Source organism: Grammomys surdaster, unplaced genomic scaffold (assembly GCF_004785775.1).
Source record: "Grammomys surdaster isolate TR1022 unplaced genomic scaffold, NIH_TR_1.0 134, whole genome shotgun sequence".
Classification (NCBI taxonomy): Eukaryota; Metazoa; Chordata; class Mammalia; order Rodentia; family Muridae; genus Grammomys; species Grammomys surdaster.
In genome coordinates, this window is record NW_021604592.1 from 9,749,202 (window position 1) to 9,772,468 (window position 23,267).

At 42.9% G+C, this 23,267-nt stretch overlaps 1 protein-coding gene across 2 annotated transcripts in view; it reads left to right on the plus strand.

Annotated features, from left to right (window-relative positions):
* Positions 1-21,542, plus strand: part of Klhdc10 (kelch domain containing 10) — a 60,831-nt gene extending 39,289 nt beyond the window's left edge. For both annotated transcript variants that reach the window (XM_028762602.1, XM_028762603.1), the window contains 8 exons: positions 3,927-4,148; positions 5,727-5,881; positions 8,732-8,880; positions 10,874-10,958; positions 12,309-12,375; positions 12,834-12,881; positions 14,456-14,595; positions 16,818-21,542. In XM_028762602.1, coding sequence (XP_028618435.1) covers positions 3,927-4,148; positions 5,727-5,881; positions 8,732-8,880; positions 10,874-10,958; positions 12,309-12,375; positions 12,834-12,881; positions 14,456-14,595; positions 16,818-17,027 — 1,076 coding nt within the window. In that variant the 3' untranslated portion in view covers positions 17,028-21,542. The remainder of the gene's footprint in view (positions 1-3,926; positions 4,149-5,726; positions 5,882-8,731; positions 8,881-10,873; positions 10,959-12,308; positions 12,376-12,833; positions 12,882-14,455; positions 14,596-16,817) is intronic.
* The last annotated feature ends 1,725 nt before the right edge of the window (positions 21,543-23,267 follow it).

Below are 23,267 nucleotides of genomic sequence, written 5' to 3' on the forward strand. Positions count from 1 at the left end.
TTACATTGTATGTGTGTGTGTGTGTGTGTGTGTGTGTGTGTGATGTACATTCCAGGAATTGGATGCTGGTCTTTGGGCTTGGCTCTGTGACTCTTTACTGCGGAGCTCACTCTGAAACCCTTCTCCTCTGTTTTCCAGTTAGAGTTTTTGGAAGCAGGCAACCCACACCTGTGGATGGTTGTATCAGCAGAAAACTTGTTGGGGGAGTCAGAGACTTTAGACTAAAACCAAATGTCATTTTGTCAAGGTCGAGGAACCTGTGCTATATGCCACATGATGAAAACCAGTGTTTGGTTCCTGCCTTGACAAATTCCTGTGATTTTTAAAAATGAAATGGGTTTCTGATATGCGGAGTCACTCTTGGGCGGGGCTATAAGAAGGAGATCTGTGGAGAGAGAAGTAACTTACTTGGCGCAGCTCTAGCGGCTCCTTGACAGAATGCCCAGCATTTATCAGGTACTGGTCAGCCACTCTCACCCAGCCGTTTAATTAGAGTAGATCATGAGAACAACAGAAGTTAGCAGTTAGATTAACTTTGGCACTATCTGGGAGAAACAGGAGCTACAAACTTAAAGTTTTGTAGCAACCACATGAAAAACAAGGCATGATGTTAATATTTTTATTTAATCCATATCATTTTATCATATCATTAACATAGAACTGGTAATTTTACATTCTTTTAGGAATGTTAAATCTTTGAACACAAATTCCAGTTGGGGCCAGCCACATTTCAAGTGTGGTCAGGAATTACTGCCTTATGCTGGGCAGAGCTAGGCTGTAAGCCTCAGAGACAGTGTCACTGGCCCAGAACCTGTAAATAAGAGTTCCCAGCTGTTGTCCAGTAGTTTTTGGGCTTAGAGTGAATGAATGGGTACACTTTATGTCAAATCATCTTTTCATTTTGCCTCAGTGTTTGATCCACATGAGTTATGTTCATCACAAAGATGGTGATAAACTTGGAACATAAACTTGTTCTGTTCTGTGTTCATTGAAAGTCCTAGAATGCTACTGTATTTCTTTTCATATTTTCCCAAAAATGTAAAAACCTAATGACAAAACAAATGAGAGTCTTAGTTCCTGAGCAGTTAGCATAGCAACTGTTTTCAGTTTGTCTTGCTAATTCCTAGATGCGTTTATAACTTGCAAAGATCATTACACAATCTAGCCCCTGTCCCCTAGATCACATTCTCCCTCTCCCCCTTTTCTTCCTTTGGTGCTGGAGAATGAAGCCAGGCCTTGCACGTGCTCAGCACCTGCTCTGCTGTTGAGCTCCACGATGTCAGAGTCCACAGAGCTGGGCATTGTTTTGATCATCCATGCCACTGTTGACTTTGGCCTAAAGTTAAACTCAGGGAAACTTTTAGATGTGTCGTATTTTTCCGGCTGTGTCAGGTGATATGGGAGTTGCAGGATAATTGTCCATGTTGTTTGTCATTGAGAAACTTTCATTCTATGTGCAATAGAAAACCAAACAGATGAAATGAGTGGAGATGAATCAGTTACAAACCAGTTCCATTCTCAACCTCCTTCAGTGTTTTCTGTGAGCCTTACGCTAGATTACAGAAAAGTGGGTGCGTCTACATTTCTCTTCCTTCAAATAGCTCTCCACCACCTGGAAAGATAGACATGTAAGCCAGTGAACATTTAAGAATAGCAAATCTGTGGGGTACCATGGTACTATGCCCAGAACAGATGAGGAAACAGATTCAGCAAAAGATCGTGGCTTCTACGACAAGGTCCTGGATGAAAGAACCAGGATGTCATGGGAGCCCTTACTCAGTCTTGCACAGCTTGCTCCCCTGTTTTCAGTGTGCCAAAAGGAAACTTAATTCTTCACTTACACTAAATCACAGATCATTTATAAATTTCTAGCCGCCTGAATTCTAGTTGCCTGGTAGTGGTCTCATATTTATAAAATACAGTATTCTCATCTTGATAACTGTTTAGGTCTGCCCTAACATTTGAACAGGAGGTTGCTGAACCAGAAGAACCCTAAAGGGGCATATGGTAGACTTAAGAGCATTTCTACCACTGGAGACTCAAAGAGCAGGTGGCCTAGGCCAAGGTCAAAGGAAGGACTTCAGGTGTGCTGGGCATCAAGGCTAACAGTCCTAGTGAGTAAGTGAAAGGAAATGGTTTAGCATTAGAAGGCTCTGAGATATTTGACCCAGGCCTTAAAAAACTGTCAGTGATTTGCACACAGGACTTACACAGACTAGAGTGACTAAAAGATACATTATTGCTTTGTTTTTCAGTTACTCTAGTTCTGTGTATAGCATTTTAATTCATATTCCAAAGCTTAACCTATAAAGTGGTTTCTTTTATTAAAAAAGACACAAAAGGCCTTATTAGGTTGGTAATAAGTACTAATTAGTAAAGCATATTTATTAGGTGTCTAGCAGTGTCCTAAGTACTAGTGAACATTATACTATTATCAGTAGCACATGAAACTAGAGATGTCTTTAGGGTAGTAACAAATATAGTGTCATCTTTGTCCATATTGTATTTCAGCTTGTTTGGTTGTAACTATTCAAGGGCTTCTGTAGACTGGTATAAGAATTTGTAAGGATAATAGAAATATAAAGTAGTGGATTTTTTTTCTCCCTTTTTTTTGTTTTTGTTTGTTTTTTCGAGACAGGGTTTCTCTGTATAGCCCTGGCTGTTCTGGAACTCACTCTGTAGACCAGGCTGGCCTCGAACTCAGAAATCCGCCTGCCTCTGCCTCCCAAGTGCTGGGATTAAAGGTGTGCGCCACCACCGCCCGGTGTTTTTTTCTCCCTTTAAAATTACCTCAAAATTATTTTAAATGAATTAATGTATATAATTTAGTTATTTACTTATTGTATACCAGGTATTTAGCCAAAGGCCTTAAATATTCTAGGCAAGTACTCTACCGACTTGAGCTACATCTCCAAATTGCCTAGGCTGGTCTTACACTTGTGCTCTGAACCCAGTCAGACATTGAAATTATGGCTCTTACCTCAGCCTCCTGTGTATACTGGCTTGTGCCACGAGGTCTGGCTAGTTGATGTAATTGAAACTTGAGATTGATTCTGTGGTTGTAGCTCAGCGGCAGAAGGCTTGCCAACCATGTACAAGGCAAGTTTGATTCCTGTTATCATAAAGAGAAATATTTAAAATCTATAACTTGCTTCCTTCCTGTTTACCAAACTTTGCCCTTTCGGGGGGAGGGACAGGTTGTAGGGAAGGGTCCTGGAGTCCTATCCAGAAAATACTGTCTTTACCAATATCATGGAATATTTCAGAGTTCAGGTCTTACCTACAGATTTTTTTTTTTCCATTTTGAGTTTAATTTTTTTCATAAATAGCTTTTCTTAGTAATAACATTAAACAAAATATAGGATGTTCTTTGGGATAAATGCAGGATTTTCTTTGAAAAGTTTTGGAATGGTATTCAAAGAATTTTTTTTTGCTCTGAGCACATGAGAGTCAGCTTTCTTTTTAAGTGTATACTTACATGTATGTTTTTACTTAGACACGACTCATTCATGTTTGTGATTGCTTTCTCCAATAGTCACAGTTTAACCTAGCTTGTCTGTGCTTTCACCTAAAGAGTAAGAAATCTGACCTCTGATCTCTTAGCCTCTAAAGCACTAGGCCTCTCTTTCTTCTTGAATTCCACATCGTCAGTCATTTTCTTGAGTTTATCATGCTGTGTCACCTCTCCTGGGAAGAATCATTCAGTCTTTGAAATTTAAAAAATCATAGGGAATAAAAATGGAGATTAACTCCCTAAAATCTTAAGTAGCCTGTGTAAGTGCATAAAATAACCTAGGGAAATGACACACATGTTGTGTTAGGAATCCCTCCCTGACTCCATTTTGAAGTTCAAATAGTTGTTACTAATTTTGTTTATGCTCTTCAGCTGTGGGACACTTTTGGAAACCCATCTTCTTCTTCTTTAGGCCACAGACCTCCCCCAGCCCGCAGTGGACACCGTTGTGTGGCAGATAATACCAATCTGTATGTGTTTGGAGGGTATAACCCAGACTATGATGAATCGGGAGGGCCGGATAACGAAGACTACCCTCTCTTCAGGGAGCTCTGGAGGTATCATTTTGCAACAGGCGTGTGGCACCAGATGGGCACAGATGGCTACATGCCCCGGGAATTGGCATCTATGTCACGTAAGTGCCAGCAGTTTTGAAGTTTTGACTTTGTGAACTGTCTGAAATGGCAGGTTCGGTGTCACTTGTCCCTTAATAATGTACGCTACTGTAACATGATAAGTGTTGTCACTGAAGAGGTATTTCACTGTGCTGATACTATAGTGTAATGACTCTGAATCCCTGAGTTCTCCGGGTTTGAATCTAACTGTATAATATTGGATTTCCAGATGAATTTTTAACTATTTACCAGTGAAGTGAAATTAACAACATCTCAGGGTTTAGTATAAAGTATTACATATATCCTAGGAAAAATGTAGCCAAATGAAAAACTGGAGTTGTAGCTATAGTAATTAATAGCTGTTAAATAAAGGACCTCACTTCCTTATAGCATCATTGTGATGTAAGCTTCTACAGTGATTACCATTGTACAGATGAAGAACCTGAGGTTTCAGAGGGGCCCTGAGAATAAATGGCTATGAGTGCATGCTCTGAAGCCAGATTGTTTGGGATTGAATCCAGACCCTCCACAAGCTATTCAAACTCTTTTTGCCAGTATGGTGGTGCATACCTATAATCCCAGCACTTGGGAAGCTGAGACAGAAGGATTGCAATGAATTTGAGGCTAGCTTGGGCTACATAGTGATTCTGAGGCCAGCCTGAGCTATGCAGCAAGACCTTATCTCCTGAAAACAAATAAACAGAGGAATTAAAAAACAAACATTTGTTACTTCTGTTTCTCTAAAAACATAGCTTGGGCTCATTGCTTAATGGCAGAGTGCACCAAGCTCTGGATGCAAACTTAGCACAGAGAAGGGAGACAGGAGAGAGAAAAGTAATCATGAAAGAGAAGAAAATGACGCTCGTAGTTCCAACTGCAGGGTTTTTATGAGAAGTATGTTAGAAGGTTAGCTAACTTTCCTAAAGTCCACTAGAATTCAATCCAATACTTGACGGCACTGTAGTACAGACTGTTAGCTATTGCACTGTGTGAGTTAAAAGATTGTGGGGCAGTTAGGGATGAGAGAGGCAAAGGGAAGGAGGGAGGGAAGAAGAAAGGAAGGGTTGTGCATAATGTGTCAAACAGAGAAGATAAAGGTAGAACCCAAAATTGCCTGTAGGATATTGGTATTTCTTTTTATCTGGTAGAGGATTAAACTGGCAGAAACTATAGTTTAAAATATAAAGATCATTCCTCTGACAGAGAATGATCCCTTAATCCCCCATTCTAGTCCTATGGGGTCTTTTCTAAGACAAAGATGATAGGTCATTTTCCTCTGGTTTGCTGTGTATTTGAGCTGTCTTGAACAGCAGTGGTCTTCTGTAGTCTATAGACTTGATATTGCTATGCACATTGTTTTATCCAGTGAGTTCTACAAGTGCATTTTGGCTGTGTATCATATATCTAACAGTGAGCCATTTGAGATAACCATATAGTATGAACTAAGCCATTTCTTTTGCAAAATCCTATAGTTAGATATGTGTGATCTTAGTAAGGCCCTTACAGTAGGCATGTTTGAGCGTCTCAAGAGGTCTGGGTTCATGCAACAGCAGACCATAGAAGCAATGCATGGTGGAATGTATACTTCTTCTCCACAGTTGTGCTGCATGGAAACAACCTGTTAGTCTTTGGAGGCACGGGCATCCCGTTTGGTGAGAGCAATGGCAATGACGTCCATGTCTGCAATGTGAAGTACAAGAGATGGGCTTTACTCAGCTGTCGGGGGAAGAGGCCCAGTCGTATATACGGACAGGTACCAATCCGCGGCAAGTTCGCGGTCGATGTGCTTGCTTGCTTCCTTGCTTCCTTGCTTCGTGTTTTGTGTTCTAGCAGCAGTGTGGGAATACAGTGCTGCTGTGGTTTTAGTGGAGATAGAACCTGATGGGGCATCTTACTTTTCTGGTACAAAAGTACAATTCCCCTCTTGTTGTCGCCATTCTTTGCTGAGTGTTGGGTTTGTTGTCTATGTACAGGCTAGAGGACAGCCTCAGGCATTGTTCCTGAGGAGTGGTCCACCTTCTGATTTTTCTTTCTCTTTTTTGAGACTGTCTCTCTCTGGCTTCTGGGGCTTGCTTATGAGGCCTGGCCAGTGAGCTACAGGGTTCTGCCTGACCTTGCCTCACCAGTAGCCTGTACAAGTGCATCTCACTGCTCCTGGCTTGCTTTGTTTGTTGTTTCACATAGATGCTAGGATTTGAACTCGGATCCTTATGCTTGCACAGCAGCGTTCTACCCAGCAAGCATCTTCCCAGGGTCGTTGTTTGCTTCTAATTCAACTCGAAGGTCAGGAGCTGGCTCTACTTGGACATCTTTTTTTTGTTGTTGTTGTTGTTTTTTGTTTTTCGAGACAGGGTTTCTCTGTGTAGCCCTGGCTGTCCTGGAACTCACTCTGTAGACCAGGCTGGCCTTGTACTCAGAAATCCGCCTGCCTCTGCCTCCCAAGTGCTGGGATTAAAGGTGTGTGCCACCACCGCCCGGCTACTTTGACATTTCTTTAACTACACCAACCCTTAGAGTAAGCTGAAGCTTTAGCATGGTCTGAGTCTGCTCTGATGATAGAATTCTCTGAAGAACTTTTATCTCCTAAGAAGTGTAGCTCATAAGAGCCTGAATGTGAGTTTGAAATAAAACATATAGAGACTGTGTGTAGGTCGGTTTAACCTTTGGTTTGTAAAGTTATATCCAGAAAGATACAAGTTTATAACAGACTTTGAGACCAGTGGCTGCACTTACAATAGGCACTGTTTGGCATATGGCTCAGCTGTCTGCACACAGGAGTGATTACACACGTCTGAGCTCTAGCTTTGAAAGGGACACGTTCTAGATCATTCTCTGTGCCACCACAGGAGCCCCTCAAGCTCTGAGAAGTGACAGTGGCAGTGCTTTAGAGTAAGTGCTCTGAAGAAGAGTCCAGTGGACAGTGCCAGCTCTGTGCATCACACTTGCAGGATGACGCCAGCTCAGTTTCTGTCTGTCATGTGTCTCTGTGGTTTTCTTCAGACTGCTTAGAAGAGAAGCAGCTTTCAGGGGGATGCTACTGTCCACTGTTCCTACACTCAGGACCTTTAAGAATCATCTGACAGGCTGGGCAGTGGTGGCACACGCCTCTAATCCCAGCACTTGGGAGGCACAGGCAGGCGGATTTCTGAATTCAAGGCTAGCCTGGTCTACAGAGTGAGTTCCAGGACAGCCAGGGCTACACAGAGAAACCGTGTCTCAAAAAACCAAAAAAAAAAAAAAAAAAAAAAAAAAAGAATCATCTGACATTCCTTTTTTAGGTAGAACTAGCAAAGCTTTACCTGTGTTCTATAAAATGCTTTAGTCATTTGTTCATTCCTTTGTGGACAAGGGCTCATGTGTTCTTTCTGATCCCAGCTTTGTGAGATCAACTTCATGAGAATTGAGATTATAGGTATATGTTAGATCACCTGGCTGTAGGGTCTGAATTTTAACCTTTTTAATTTATTTTTTATTTTATTTTATATTATTTTTGATTATTTATTTATTATTATCTGTGTGTGTGTGTGTGTGTCTGTCTGTCTGTCTGTCTGTCTATCTGTATGCGTGTGTGCACAGATGCCACACAGCCCACAGGTATAGGTGAGAGGACAACTTTTGCCAGAGGGCTGTCTCCCTTCACTGTGGGTTCTAGAGATGAGCTCAGGTGTCAGCTTGCATGGCCAGCACTTTTAACCCACTGGTTCATCTTGCCAGACCTTTAACATTTAATTTTTTGAGATTTTTGACATGATTTTTTTGTTTATGCTTTCTTTGTTGTTGTTTTGTCTTTTTGTTTGTTTTGTTTTGTTTTGTTTTCTTGAGACAAGGTCTCACTTTGTAGCTCAGTTTGGCCTGGAACTCACTATGGAGCCCCTAATCTAGCCCCAGACTTCTGATCTTGCCTCAGCCTCCTGAGTACTAGGATTATAAGCAATCACTATCACACCTGAGTCAAAATTTGACACTTTATTTTATTTTTAGATTTATTTTAAAATGTATGTGTACTACATCTGTGCCTAGTGCCCAAGAAGATCAGAAGAAGCTATTAGATCTCCTGGAACTGGAGTTATGGGGTGATTGTGAACCACCATGTGGGTGCTGGAAACTGAACTCAGGTCTTCTGCAAGAGCAACTGGACTTAAGTGCTGAACCATTGCTTCAACCCTGGTATTTTATTTTTGTTTATGCAGTGTGTACACAGGTGCCTGGGGAACTGGAGTCATAGTTGCTTCTGAGCTGCCCAGATGGATGCTGGGAACTAACTCCAGTTCTCTGGGAGAGTGTGAAAGACTCCAACTACTGAGACATGTTTCTAACCCAAGAGTCACATAGCTTAAAGGTCGAAGAAGAGGCCAGGCAGGTGGAAATGCATACATTTAATCCCAGCACTTGGGAGGCAGATGGATCTCTGAATTAATGGCCAGCATGGTCTATAGAGTGAGTTCTAGGACAAGAGCTACACAGAGAAACCTTGTCTTGAAAAAACAAACAAACAAACCTAAGCAAAAAGAAGAGAGTTTGGTAACACATGGTGTGGGGACATCTGCTAAATTTAAGTTCTGTGCTAAAGTATTAAGGAGTCATTCTTATTCACTTTCCACAGGCCATGGCCCTCATCAATGGGTCTCTTTATGTCTTTGGGGGAACAACTGGCTACATCTATAGTACAGACCTGCACAAGTTAGATCTCAACACCATGGTGTGGACACAACTCAAACCAAACAACCTGTCCTGTGACCTGCCAGAGGAGAGGTGAGATGCAGGGAGTGAGCGCTAACCTTTCTTGCTGAGATCTGACCTCTTCCAGGGCCTTAGCAACATGAAGAAGGAAAGTAACTACCTGTACTGGATCCAGACTAGAGGGCAAGAAAGGTCCGCTGATGAGAATATTTTCCTCTAAGTAGCATTTTTAATATATTATTTCTGTTGTACTTTTTAGTCTTTCTGTAGTAAGAGGCTAGTAATGTGAAAGAAACCAATAGTAGCAGTTAGCACTAAAAAACATAATGAGGGTCAGTGAGTATTGACTGGAAGAGAGTATTCCCTCCGTTCAGGCTAACTGGGTGTCTTTGGTTACCTTAAACAACATGTCTGCACTTGCTGTACTCTAGTGTCCTTGCAGTAGGATGTTGCTGGGCTGCCCATTTCAGAGCTACTGGGAGGGAACTTGGGAGGTGGTTGTTAATGAAATTCTTTGGATATAATTTATGCTTTGAGCACTGCAGCCTTTCAGGGAAAGACAAGCATTTTCACATAGTTGCCTTCTGTATACATTGTTTCCACTGAGAGGCTGAAGCAGGATGATTAAGAATTCCAGTTCCAAGCTTGGAGGTGGTGGCACATGCCTTTAATCCCAATACTTGGGAGGCAGAGGCAGGTAGATCTCTCTGAGTTTGAGGTCAGTCTGGTCTACAGAGTGAGTTCCAGAACAGCCAGGACTATATGGAGAAACTCTGTCCCAAATCACTGTGCCCCTTGTCCCTTCATCCCTCAAAAAAAAAAAAAGAATTCTAATTCTAAAGGGCTGGGGGACGGTTCAGTGGTTAACGTGGCTTCCAGAGGTCTTGAGTTCAATTCTCAGCACCCATATAGCAACTCACAACCATCTGTAAGTATAGTCCCATGGGATTTGATTTCCTCCTCTGGTGTGCAATGTACATGCAGACGAAACACCCATATACATCAAATACGTCTTTTTAAAAAAGAAATTCCTATCTAAAGAAAGCCTATACTAGTCAGGGGTCTCTAAAGGAACAGAATTTATAAAATGAATACAAACACACACACACACACACACACACACACACACACACACACACTGGCTTATAGGCTGTGGTCCATCTAGTCCAACAATAGCCGTCTGCCAATGGCAGGCCCAAGAGTCCAGTAGTTGTTAAGTCCACAGGCTGGATGTCTCACTCGGTCTTTAGTGTACACCTGAATCCTGAAGAAGTAAGCTGGAAGGTCAGTGAAGGAATGGACTTGCCAATGAGAGCAAATCCCCTCCTCTGTGTCCTTTATATAGGCTGTCACCAGAAGGTGTGGCCCAGATTGAAGGTGGATCTTCTTACCTCAAAAGATCTGGATTAAAAGTAGGTCTTTGCACTTCAGTATCTGGTCACTTGAGTTTTAGTTAATTCCAGATATACTCACATTGACAACCAAGAATAGTACACAGAACCTTTCACTTTGGGGGAAAAAGTTTCACTTGTAGCTCAGTTGCCTAGGTGAAACTTCTAATAGGTGTTTCATTCAGCATACTGAACAAACAATTTCTGACAAATATCTTAAAAACTCATAGTGTAGGGCCATTTATTAGATGATCGTTCCTCCTTTTACAAATACAAAATGCAAATACACTTTAGCAAATAAAGAAAGATAAAATCAAACTTAGAGATTACCAGTTGAGATTGGACACGCTCTCACCCGTGTGTGTTTGCATGTCTGGGAGTTTTAAACCTGCCTGCAGCTTGTTTAATGTGGAGCTCATTTCTTTTCCGGGTAATGGTATGAAAAGAACTTCTGAATGGATCAGCCCTCCTTTATTCCTCATTGATTGTATAATAGTACATTTTGTGCATATTCTGTAATTCATTAACTAATTCACTGTTGGCTAACACCTAGGTCATTTCTAATCATGTATCACCATAAATAATGTTATATATTTATTTAGTTAATAAAAATCTCACAACAAACCCTTAGGAAGGTCATTCTCACCTGGTTGTATTTGGTTTGTTATTTTCAGGTACCGACATGAGATTGCTCATGACGGGCAGAGGATTTACATCCTGGGAGGAGGCACTTCCTGGACAGCCTATTCCTTAAACAAGGTGCTTTGTTTTTCTTAAAGAAGTGAAAGGTACTGGGAGATGAATAGACAGGCATATATCATACTAATCAAGATGATTCTATTGGTTACTTGAATTTTGGAGCAGCTTTAACAGTTGTTTTGTGATCAGTGTTCTCTGTAACAGAAGGTTGGACTCTGAGCTCCTGATAGGCCTTACAGTTGATAGTCATATTCTTCACATGCGGAAAAGTCTTGATGAACGTGTGGTGGGTGGGGCAGTGACTGGAGGTTGTGTAGTAGTTAGAGTTGGAGCAGGCTTCTGGGAATGTGACGTCCCTGTCAGGACTCCACACCACTGGCTCGAGAGTTGAGCTCCATAGGGCTCCTAGTCGTCTGTTCCCAGGCATTTCAAGTCAGTTAGAAATCCCAGGGGATTTAAAAAAAAAAAAGTAGCATATTCCTTTTTAATGTTAAATTTCAAATTTTAATAAAAGATTTTCGATTTTCTGTTAAATATACATTAACAGCTGGGCGTGATATCAAACACCAGTAATCTAGGCCGATTGGAAGATGGAGGCAGGAGGATTGCTGGAAGTCAAAGCTGTAGACCAGCATGCACAGCACAGTGAGACCTCATCTCAAAGAGCAGAGGGGCAGTGCATGTACCACATGACTACAGTCACTACTCTCCCTCTGTGGATTACAAAGTATTGACTTAAGTCACCTTTTCATATGTCACACCTGTAGTGATGGTTAACGTCAGCTATATTGGACTGAGAAGTATTTACAATATTTATAAAGCACATCTCTGACTGTCATGATGATGTGTCTAAAGAGTTGAGATCACATATGTTAGGGGCCTCAGAAGCCTGAAGCACAGGCCTGTGCTCTCCCTGACGTATGAACTGAAATCTCTGAGAATATGAGCCAAATAAATCTTTCTTCTCTTTAAAAAAAAAGAAAGAAAGAAAGAAAAGAAGGAAGGAAGGAAGGAAGGAAGGAAGGAAGGAAGGAAGGAAGGAAGGAAAGAAAGAAAGAAAGAAAGAAAGAAAGAAAGAAAGAAAGAAAGAAAGAGAGAGAAAGAAAAAGAAATCCCAGAGGAGTTGAGGATCAAGTGACAGAGCTCCTGGCTGGCCTTGGACAGTAAGAGGTCTGCTGAGCTTTTGTTTGTATTCTTACCAGTGCTACTTTACAAGAGTGTCTCTCACTCACTGTGGAGATGTGAAAGCTCTAGGACAGCACACAGTAGGACAGCACAGACCACTAAGAGGCACGAGCAGTGCTCCTTCATCTAGTTGCTCTAAAGCACTTTACTTTTAGAAAATCTGCTTTCATGGTAACTAAGGTTACAGTTATTTACCTGTACATGTATTCTCTTGTTTCTTCCAAGATCCATGCATACAACCTTGAAACAAACGCGTGGGAGGAGATCGCAACAAAACCGCATGAAAAAATAGGTAAATTAAAAGTATCGATTCACGTCTTTACAATTGTGTTTTATATGTGTTTTTTTTGGGGGGGGTAAAGAATGATTTTCTTAAGTGACACGGCACATAAACTATTTATAAAACTGGCATTAGGAGCTCCTTAGAGTCTTCAGCTCAGTAGTTATTCTCCCTTAGAAACCAAACAGAGAGGTTTCCACAGGACCATCGGGTTACGTGGCACAAGCTGGAGAAGCACATGTGAGATAGGGAACGGGCCCAGGGGCTGGACAGGAGGTCATGGCTAAAGCACAGGTGCTTTCCAGAGGACCAGAGTTCAGACCCACAGCAGGCTGATCACAGCCACCGCAGCTCCAGCTTGCTCCAAGTGATGTGGGCTCCTCTGCTGGTCTTTCTGAGACACACACACACAACAGTGAGAAAATCTGTTGTTTTCTGTGGATAATTTTCTGTATTTATGTGTTTGACAGGTTTTCCTGCAGCCCGACGATGTCACAGTTGTGTTCAAATAAAAAATGGTATGGAGTCCAGATAAAGTTTGATTCATTTCTGTAATCATAGCTGTTAAGAATGACTGATTTCCTTATTAGCTCCTCAAAAGGGGTGCATAATTTTGGATAGCACCTACTTTTTGTAATTTAGACTTAAAGGGAACTGGAAAATTTTGCCTCCTGGCAGTTTTCAGAATGTAAACTAGTTTTGTGTTTGGGCTCTCTCAGTTAAACGAGCTCTGAGGTTGATGATAAATAAGCTTTTGGTGTGTGCCTGGCTCCTCCAGCGTCATCTGCGGTTTTAGCAGTGTGGGTGTTTACGCAGTAAGACTGTAGTGCACACTGTACTAAAATTGTAGTAACTCTCAGAGTATTATACCATTAAGTTTATTCTGTTCTCGTCTGATGTCAGGACTCTGTGTTCATTCTTTGGGCCTCCTGTAGCAAAGGCTTGCTATGATTTCAGAAAGTAGAGGCTATTTTATCTAAGTATGATAGTGAGCCTTTGGCTAATGGCTTTTAATTTACTGGACAATTAATAGTTATTATAGTTTGATATACCTCCTTGAGCACACACCGTCCTCCTCCCCACTCCTGGGAATGGTTATGTGCAAGAACTTGACAGCTGATAACCTTTTAGCATTCCAGTTCAGATTTAAGTAGCATTTATCTGCCATTTTATATATACACAGAGACTTTTTACAACTTACGCATATGCTTTTGGATAAGGTTTATAGGTGGTAGCACTGCTCTGCTTTGCCTCTGAGAACAGAGCGATGCTTTAAAGTTTTTCTTGCATCCTAGCCAAAAAACTGTCTGCTGTATTTTTATAGTTTAATTAAGCATTGAATTAAACATGGTCCCAACTTGAATTAGCCATTTATTCATTTGCTTCCTGGAAGTCACACTTTATATAGTTGGAACTTCTGGGCCTTTAAAAGGTCACATGCCTTTACTACAGGTTGATCAATAGTTGTGAACTAACCAAACCCCAGCTACACAGATCGAATGAGTTTTTGCTGTTGTGGCTGAAGGTGGCCAGGAAGAGCCTGTTGTGTGGCTCCAGACTGCATGTTGCAGTGGGCATCTCTCCACAGGGAACATGTCTATGTGCAGCATATTTGTCTCTGGGAGTAAAAGAATGCATGCTTTGTCCAAGATGGTACTCAAAGGAAGAGTTTGGAAACAGCTCTGTAGCTGTGTTTTGTTTTTGATTAGTGCTTTCTTGACTAGTGGGATTTTTAGCTTCTCTTGGAAACTGGGAAGAAGTGGCTAGCCTGCTCCCTCCAGGGCATCTCCCTGGCACTGCATGCCACCCTTCAGAGCATGAGCTTTCCCTAGACCTCAGTTTAATTCTTTCCAGTGCCACTTCTCTAAAGTTCACTCATTTCTGTGTCTGTAACCTAGAAATGTTTGAATTTGAGAGCCTTGATATGAAGCTTCCTTCGAGGCTGGCATCCTTCATCCCAGCAAAAGGTCCGAAATGTCCCAATTGTGTTGCAGGAGAGCCCACCTGTCAGCTAACCACGCCTTCCCGTAAGCCATGTTGTGGCTGCAGCTCATTTCCTTTGTGTGCTATTGGCTTTCTCCTTTCCTGACAGATGTCTTCATCTGTGGGGGCTATAACGGAGAAGTGATCCTGGGAGACATCTGGAAGCTGAGTCTGCAGACTTTCCAGTGGGTGAAGCTCCCTGCCACCATGCCAGAGCCCGTTTACTTTCACTGTGCAGCCGTCACTCCTGTGAGTTGTTCTCATGTTGATCTTACGTAGTTGTAGGTGGTGAAGAGGACTAGTCAGGAAAAAGTTGCTGATAGCAACCAGATTTGGAAAAGGAGAGGGAAATACAGTCACATCCAAGTGTAACGTATAAGAGAGCAGAATGGTGTTACCCTTTGTTACCAGACTATTGAAAATACTACAGAAACCTGGTTTTTATCTTTGTAGTATAACCAGCATTTGGTACTTTGGATTATGAGTATACTCTAAATTTAATTGTTAATAAAAAGTTCTTTGTACTTGAAGTTAAAACACATGTACACCTTTAATCCCACCACTCAGGAGGCAGAGGCAGGTGGATCTCTGTGAGTCTGAGGCCAGCCTGGTCTACAGAGTGAGTTCCAGGACAGTCAGGGCTACACAGAAAAACCTGTTACTGATAATGTTTAAATCAGTGGCACCCAAACTTGCTTGTTGTTACGGGGCCACCATCTTGCTGACTAGGCAAGGCCTGAGGCCATGAGCGGCAGCGTACTCCCACTGCTGCTCAACTCAAAAGCACTGGCCCTGCCACCCACGAGGTACCAGCATAGGAGATGGCTCTGCCAGTCTACCATGCTGTCTCCACAAGGTTGAGCTGAGCCCAGACCATCTTACCATCCACATGGTACCCGGTAGAAATGAGACTCTAATGCTTAAAGATTATCCAGAGGCTTTATGTATTTGGTAATATTCAAATAACAAGATGCCCACACAATTAGAGGTGTTAACCAGTTAACCTAGATATAAGTTGTTACCCAGGATGGTCCTGGACCCGTGGTTCTCCATATCTCCTACATCCTGCCTCTCCTAGCTTCTCCTCTTCTTTTTCCTCTTCCTCTCCTTCTCTCCTCTCACATTCGCTCTCCCGAATTACCGAGTTTATTGTAAAATGTAGCAGGGGAAATACACTTCCACATACCACCCTTCTTGTTAGAATAAAAAACTTCCTCTCAAAATATAATTAGAGCTCATCTATACCAATTTGTAACAGTAAGGTACAAAATAGACCTAATCTCAGTCAGTATATGCTCAATAAAAAGACTGTTGTCATCTATCTTAACTTAAAAGACTATAGTTCTGTACCTGGTTATGTCTTGGCTTTAGAATGAATGCAATCTGAAAACCATCCTCTCAGATCTGTTCTTTCAAAGTAAATAGCCTGGGTTGCCTATGAGACTGTAAGTCTTCAACCCTGTCAGAAATCCAGAATGACTGAATTAACTGAATATATGGGAAGCAAAAAGCATAGCTTCCAAAACTTAGCCAATTATAGAGACCGCTGCCTGGATGGTCTCTTTTTTCAAAACATTGGAGCATCTGGTCTTCAGCCTTCTGGCCCAGGACCATCTAATAGACCTATAATGCAGAATATTGAAGGGCTAATTACTCTAAGTCGACTATTCCGCAAGTGTGTCCTTTTTCTGGACAGTATTTTTTCTGTAGATGAAAAGAGCCCCCCCCCCCCCCCAAAAAAAAAAAAGCCGGGCTGTGGTGGCGCACGCCTTTAATCCCAGCACTTGGGAGGCAGAGACAGGAGGATTTCTGAGTTCGAAGCCAGCCTGGTCTACAGAGTGAGTTCCACGACAGCCAGAACTACACAGAGAAACCCTGTCTCGAAAAGCCAAAAAAAAGAAAAAAAGAAAAGAACAGAAAAGAGGCGACTCTTGGCTAGTGGCTGTCTCACCACAACTGGAGTAACGCCAAAGATGGCCAATCTCTTCTTAGAATCCAAGACAGGGAAGCTGTACAGAAACCTTGTCTCAAAAAAACAAAACAAACAAAAAACCCAACCAAACAAAACCACAGTAAAAACACATTACAGAACCAAACTATAGAATTGGCCGTGGTAATCCTACCACCCAGGAGGCTACACTCGGCAGGTCGCTTGAGCTTCAGAACCCAACTCCAACTTACATCAACACCCAAACCACCACCCACCCAAGTCCTGTTCTCTCTCTGACAACCCACTTACTATCTGAGCAGTCTTGGTTTCCACATAGGTTCAGATCAGTGAGGCAGTCTGTGTCTGTGGGGCTGTGTGTTGAGCCCAGGCCTGGCGATTACACAAGTGCTGTACCTGGTTTGTATCTCCGTCTCACCTTACTTAGATCTAGGCTGTTCCCTTTCCTTTGCTGAGTCTCTGCCTTGGTTGCTGTTTCTCTGGCGTTTGACTTTGTCTTCTTCTAACTGCCATTTTTCCATAGGCTGGTTGCATGTACATCCACGGAGGAGTGGTGAACATCCATGAAAACAAACGGACTGGCTCGCTGTTTAAGATCTGGCTGGTGGTACCTAGCCTGCTGGAACTGGCATGGGAGAAACTGCTTGCGGCCTTCCCCAACCTAGCAAACCTCTCACGAACACAGCTTCTGCACCTTGGACTCACACAGGAACTCATCGAGCGTTTAAAATGAGAATTTCTGGACTGTTCATTGATACTGGAAATGTTAATTTAAAGAGACTCCTTTATTTATGGGCAGTGTAGAATGCTACAAAGAGGATTGGTTACCCTGATCAAGGCCTTATTCAGAAAATACATCAGATGCCTTTTTGTGAATGGGTTTAAGTTTATGGACATCTCACTCTCTCATGTGCTTTCTTCTTTGCTCCCCCCCTTGTCCCCAAAATGCATCCCATACATATGCACTCCCTCTTTCTTGATGGAGTTGAGGGAATATCCGAAAGTCCCTTAATAATGTTAAGAATCAAGAGAGATAAATTGCTTTTTTTTTTAATTTTGAACATATTGACCATGTCAACTGACACTACAGATTAAAATTATCATCAGCAAACACAAAGCTTAAAAAGCCAGCAACAACAGCTAGTGATCTGGGAGATAAAGCGAGAACACTAAACTTGGTAGTCTTGCAGGTTGTTCTTAAATGTGAATGTTGAATTAGTGTTTCTGAGATTTGCTGAGTGGCTGGACTCAGCGGTGCTTCATGACTTGGTGTAAAGATGCCTGACCTTGACGAACCAGGTAGTTCAGCGACTTCTGGTCAGTGATCCCTTCAATCTTGTGATACTCCAGTGGTTAGCGTTGGCCTGCCAATATTTAGTGTGTCTGTCACCATCACCCTCTGTTGTTGTCTTTCAAATTAAATGTATATGGCATCAAGTTCTTTCCAGGCAGTTTTGAACTTCCCTTGCGCTTATTGATGGCTTTAAATATGTCTTTGACCTCTTCCTGGGGTATTGTAGGTTTTAAGTGTGTGATGTAAATGTCTAAGGAGAGTAGAGTAGAGAGAGCACAGCACCCACACCCGTCATTCAGACTTACTCGCTTAGCTTCTGCCTCGGGTGATGGGCTGTGACTAGCATAGCAGCTGTTTCTCTTTTAGAACTTGTTTCTTTTTAAATCTCTGGACCATGTTCTCGAATTTTCTCAAGCCGTTGGTTCCTGATTCCCTCCTGAGCTTGTTCCCTCCTTTGCTGTCTGCTTCAGTGTACATGATGCTGTCATTGCCTAGTAACTGGAGAAGGGGTCCTAAGGGAAAGGCACAGAGTATCCTTCCTCAAGAAGGAAGTATCATTGGAAAGCCCAGAAGGAGGAAGGGGTGAGACAGGGTTATTTGCTTCTGTTGGTGAGAGATTTGAGTTCTGGTTGGTTTTGTTTTGTCCATTCTGGAGAGAAAAGTAACCTACATTTTTACTCCACTTGTCCTTAGACTGCTGGAAGAGTTGGGGAGTGACTTGTGTAAGCCTGTGGGTGTCCATAGGTGCAGTCAGGACGCTGGAGGCCTGCAGGAGGGTGCAGCCAGACCCCTCTGCAGGCTCCTTCCAGAGGAGGCTTGATTTCAAACATGTTTTTCCTTTAAGTGCCTCTTTTCCACCTAGCTTTAACATTATCCTTCTTTTTCTCTTAGTCCACAAGAGATCTTTTTAGTCTATATGAATTTAAAGTCACCTTTGAGTTACAGTAAAAAAGTTCCTGCCCAGTGTGCAGTCCTGGGGAGGCCTCTCGACTTCTGCTCCCACTAGGCCTTATGTATGCTCCGTCCATGTGGGTGAGGTTAGTAGAGCCTTTGCGATGCGGTCCTGAGAGAAGCCCTTATCTGTGAGGGAAGGGAGTCCTGGCCCCAGTTCTTACTACTCTCTGTTGGTATGGCTTTTGCTTCTTGCCACCGATAGGTGCACTCCTCATAGGACCCCTCTCCAGAGCAAGTCAGCCTGAGCCACTTTGTGTGCTCAAAACTGTGTGACTCTGGGCCAGGTCTCCTGGACAGATGGTGGAAATATATCTCAAACTAAATAAGCCATGTTTTCTAGGGTAACAGAAGGATTTTTGTCATTGGTTAATATAGGGTCCAAAGACAATGTTCAGCCTCTGTGCTTTGACTCGAATGGTCCTTGGACTACAAAAAGGTCGGTCGTCTCTGGTTCCGTTACACCAGAAAGCTGTAGAAAGGGGGCTGATTCAGGCCACATTGTTGGCATTCTTTTTAGGCCCTTTGAAGGCATTCAGTCTCTTTGAGATAGATGTTGGAGGCCTGACATCAGCGACCTTCTGCATCTTAGAAGTACATGTTTGGTCTAAAGTGTCTTTGAATAGAACACTAGAGAAAGTGGTGCAGGGAACAGCTGAGTCCCGCAGCCACTCGCACGCACATGTTCTAGATGCCAAATGACTGTGGAGGAGGACTCAAGGAAGGTGGCTGGTCCTCGAAGGGCCACCAGCATTTTGGTTTCTCCATAACCAGCACTCAGATTCCCGATGGCATCACCTGGTGTGGGCAGGTTTCTATGCCTGCTGCTCCTCTGCCTCTGAGGTACGCCCAGCCATCTTCCTGCAGTCCTGGAAGTGCAAGTGCAATATGTAGAAACGTGGTCTGTACAGATTATGTAGGCGTGATGACTGTAGAGCAGTTATACTACTTTTTGTCCCTGGCTTGGGCAAGTCAGCTCATTACCCTAGAGTAAAATTATGCCAAGAATTTTTAGTGTGATCATAAGCCAACTTCTTGGTAAAGCTGGATTTATTTCCGGTCCATGTTTTCTTATTCTAGTTATAAAATACTGTTCCTCAGTTTATTAGAGTTGAAGGTTTTTCCCCCATCCCTGTTTGTACTATCTCCTATTTGCATGTCTTGCCCAGGAATAAGGAAGTCCACTTGAAAGTGTTGCCTAGGTGGAGAATTAAAACCTAATATTAATACAGTTTTCCCCCATATATGCTAATTTATCTGGGAATATAATACCTTATTAAATGATGTTTTCTTTACTATAAGGTATTTTCCACTGCAGAAAACGGCAAACCAGTCTATAATAGATTGAAACTTCACCTGCTTTTCAGGGCAAACAAAACCCTTTCTTTCCACTGGCAGAAATCATCTTTCAGGGCCTAATGACTTGATAAAAAGCTTGCTTTATAGCATTCATGTCCAATACAGAGCTAGATTTTAAATATATATATATATGATGAAAATATTAACATTTCTAGATTAAAAGTATGACTGATCTTTTGTTATCCACAGTAGCAAGGTGAAAGCACACACAATCGAAATCCATAGCTAATCAGTGTTTCAACTTATCTGTCAAGAATTGATTTACATATCTTTTCCTGTCCTGTTCCTCTTCCACCAACATCCCCTTTTCAAGGGACTAGAAGTCAGGAAAGGAAAAGAATTTGCTCAAAGAAGGGCCAGCAGCTAGCCACCAGGCCATGGTCCCAGTTAGCCTAGAGGTATTAGACACTGATATGGAGAGCGGACACAGGTGGGAACCTTGAGCATAGTCTGCTGCTGAGTTCTCTGCTGCCTCCTGACCAGGGAGAACTCTTAGTTCCTGTGGGATGAACAGGCTGTGTCGGACAGAAACCTCATCATTTGAGCACATTTCCTGGCTCTTGGCATAGCTTGCTTTTTCTGTTTCTTCCTTTGGAGTCACCTTCTGCAGTCTGATGTCCTGGTGTGCATCAAGGGTGCTCTGTCCTCTTGGACTATGTTGGTTTTGTCTCCTGTAAAAGCAGTTTGGTTTTCTGTGGTCTTAGTGATGCTTAGAGAGTGGCCCCTCCCACCAACACTCTGACCTAGCACAAAAAGCCATTTTTCCCTTTTGTTCTTTCTGGTTTCCTGGTGTTGGACTTTAGGGTGAATGAGGGAGGGCTTATTGTTACAGCCAGGCTTTTCAAGAGCTGGTTACCACAGGTGTAAATTCCATTGGTCCCCAGGTACCTTGGAACTCCGGAAGCTTTGGCTGCGCCTGAAGCAGGCCCAGTGGAGTTCTGGGACCTCCATATGTTATCACCTGTCTAAGTTTGTGAGATTTGGAAGAAAAAAAAAAATATATATATATATATCTCCCCTTGTCTGGTGTCAGAGACAGAAGTTCTGAGCTGTGCTTCGGTGGCTGCGCCATCTTCTTGGTGTTCTTTCCATGTTGTTAATCTTTTTTAAAACTTTTGAGAAGTTTTTTTAAAGGTCCCACTTAGTCTGCACAGGGCGAGTCAGAGGCAGTTTTCAGAGAAAAGGCCAATTTCACTAAGTAGTTGTAATTGCTGTTGTGCTAGTTACAAGGCAGGAATACAAAGGAGGCAGCTGGAAGCTCACTGACTGGGGTAGAGTCTTAGGGAGAGTGCAGGCTTTTCCCTGCAGAGGCTGTAGGGATAGGCAGGAAAGGACAGCCTCCCTTTGGAGCTACTCTGAGGCTGGGCCAGCCTCTGCTTTTCCTGCAGGTATTCGAGGCCATACACAGTGCTTGCCTTACTTTGAAGCTATTTGCCACAGTCCTGTTACACAGTGTGGGTGTCCTTTTGCAGTCTGGTGTGCATGCCATGTGATCAGGACAGCTTTTCCACATCCCCGGCTTCCTATGCGCAAGTAAATCTACCCTGAAATGTTCGATCTGTACTTACCTACCTTGTCAGTGTTCGCTGTTGGTTTTCTAAAACAATCTGATCAATAAATCTCTAAATCTACTTGGTCCAAGTTGCCATGATTGTCTGCAGTCTGAAGTGATTTGTGCACATGTGTGAGTTCACCGGTTGGACATATACACCAGTCCTAACCCCGTCACTGCCCAGTCTTCAGTCCCCACCAGAGTCATCTTTGCTCTGTTCTGTGTGTGTGCTCTCCACTATCGCCTCCACCCCTCTCTGTTCACCTCCTGGACACAGTTGCCTGCTCTGTAGAACTTGGCTCTCAGTAAAGGGAGCACCTGTGGGGCAGGCACCTCGCCTACTGCGACATTTCATATACCCTAAACCACTGCTGAGCAGGTTTGTTTGGTGTCAGACTTCCCTGGAGTGTTGCAGAAGAGATGGGGGACGTGTAAGGGCAATCCTAGTGAGCAGTCCTAGGACTTCACAGCCCAGAGAAAAGGCCATCGTTGGAGCTGAGTCCTGTTCTGGGGTCCTCTGGAGACTAAACCACAATTCTTAGCCCTGCTGCGTCTTGTAACGTTTCTCCAGACATGTAACTCCTCAGCTCTGTTAATCCAGAGCAGACATGGACATTCCATCCATATCAGGTAGTTTTAAGGCTTGCCTTCTAGAATTGGACACGCTCCATTCTATTCCCGTTGGCTTTTTTCTAGGGACAGATCTTTTTACTATCACAATGCAAGTCTTCAAGGAGGAGAAAGGGTCCGGGCTGGTTTGTCCACCATATAGACAGTACATAAGATGTCCTGTGCAGGGCAGTCTTCCTTCCTTTGCCTTATTTTCCTCCTAAAGAATAAGAAGTCAATCCCTTTAGCATTCATACTTTTGACCTGCCAGAGCTTTGAAAAAGACTCTTAAAAAAGAAAGAAAAGAAATTTTAAAAGAGGCATAATAGTACACACCTTTAATCTTGGACTCCAGCCTGGTCTACATAGTGAGTTCCAGGACTGCTAGGGCTATATAGAGACCTTGTCTCTAGACAGACAGACAGACGGATATACCAATTCCCAGGATGGCTAGGGCTACATAGAGACACTGTCTCTAAATAGATAAATAAATCAATAAGAGGGACCAATCCCCAGGACAGCTAGAGCTATATAGAGACTCTGTCCCTAAACAAAATAAAGGAGCGGTCAATCTCCAAGCTGGAGGTCCAAGGGGAGGGGAGGGAAGGGGAGGGACAGGAGTATCTCAGCTGGTTTGCATGATTTTGTTTCTCTGGTTCCATTTGGTTACAAGATTTTAGTTATCAGGAAACTATTACAGAGCTACCCTGTTACCTAGCATGGTTAGGCTGCACCACTGTAGTCACACTCTGCTCGGCCAACAGGTCAGAGAGCCTTGTTTAGTGAAAGGACATGTTCTCTACCTGCACTGTCCACTAGGGTGATGGCTACTAGCCACATGGGCTATTGAACACTCCAACACTGGTTACTATGACAGGGAGTCTGGAACTTGATTTAAATGCATTTAAATATGAATAGCCACACATGACTCCAGCCCCAGATTGGCAGTTTTAGGAAACATGCCTCCTCTTTAGAACTCACTTTCCCTTGGGTGTGTTTATTCATCATCTAGAGGAAGTGGACTAGATATAAGAAACTTTGGGTATCTAGCCTCTGGTGAGCAGGATGCTTGCCAAAGGTGATGTACAACTCTGTGAGTGGCCTCGGGAGGCTACCACGCTTGGTCTGATACTCCACTGTTGGTCCCGCTGTGTTTGGTGTCAGCTATGTAGACTAGGTGAGTGCCACACATGTGATGCCACAAATGG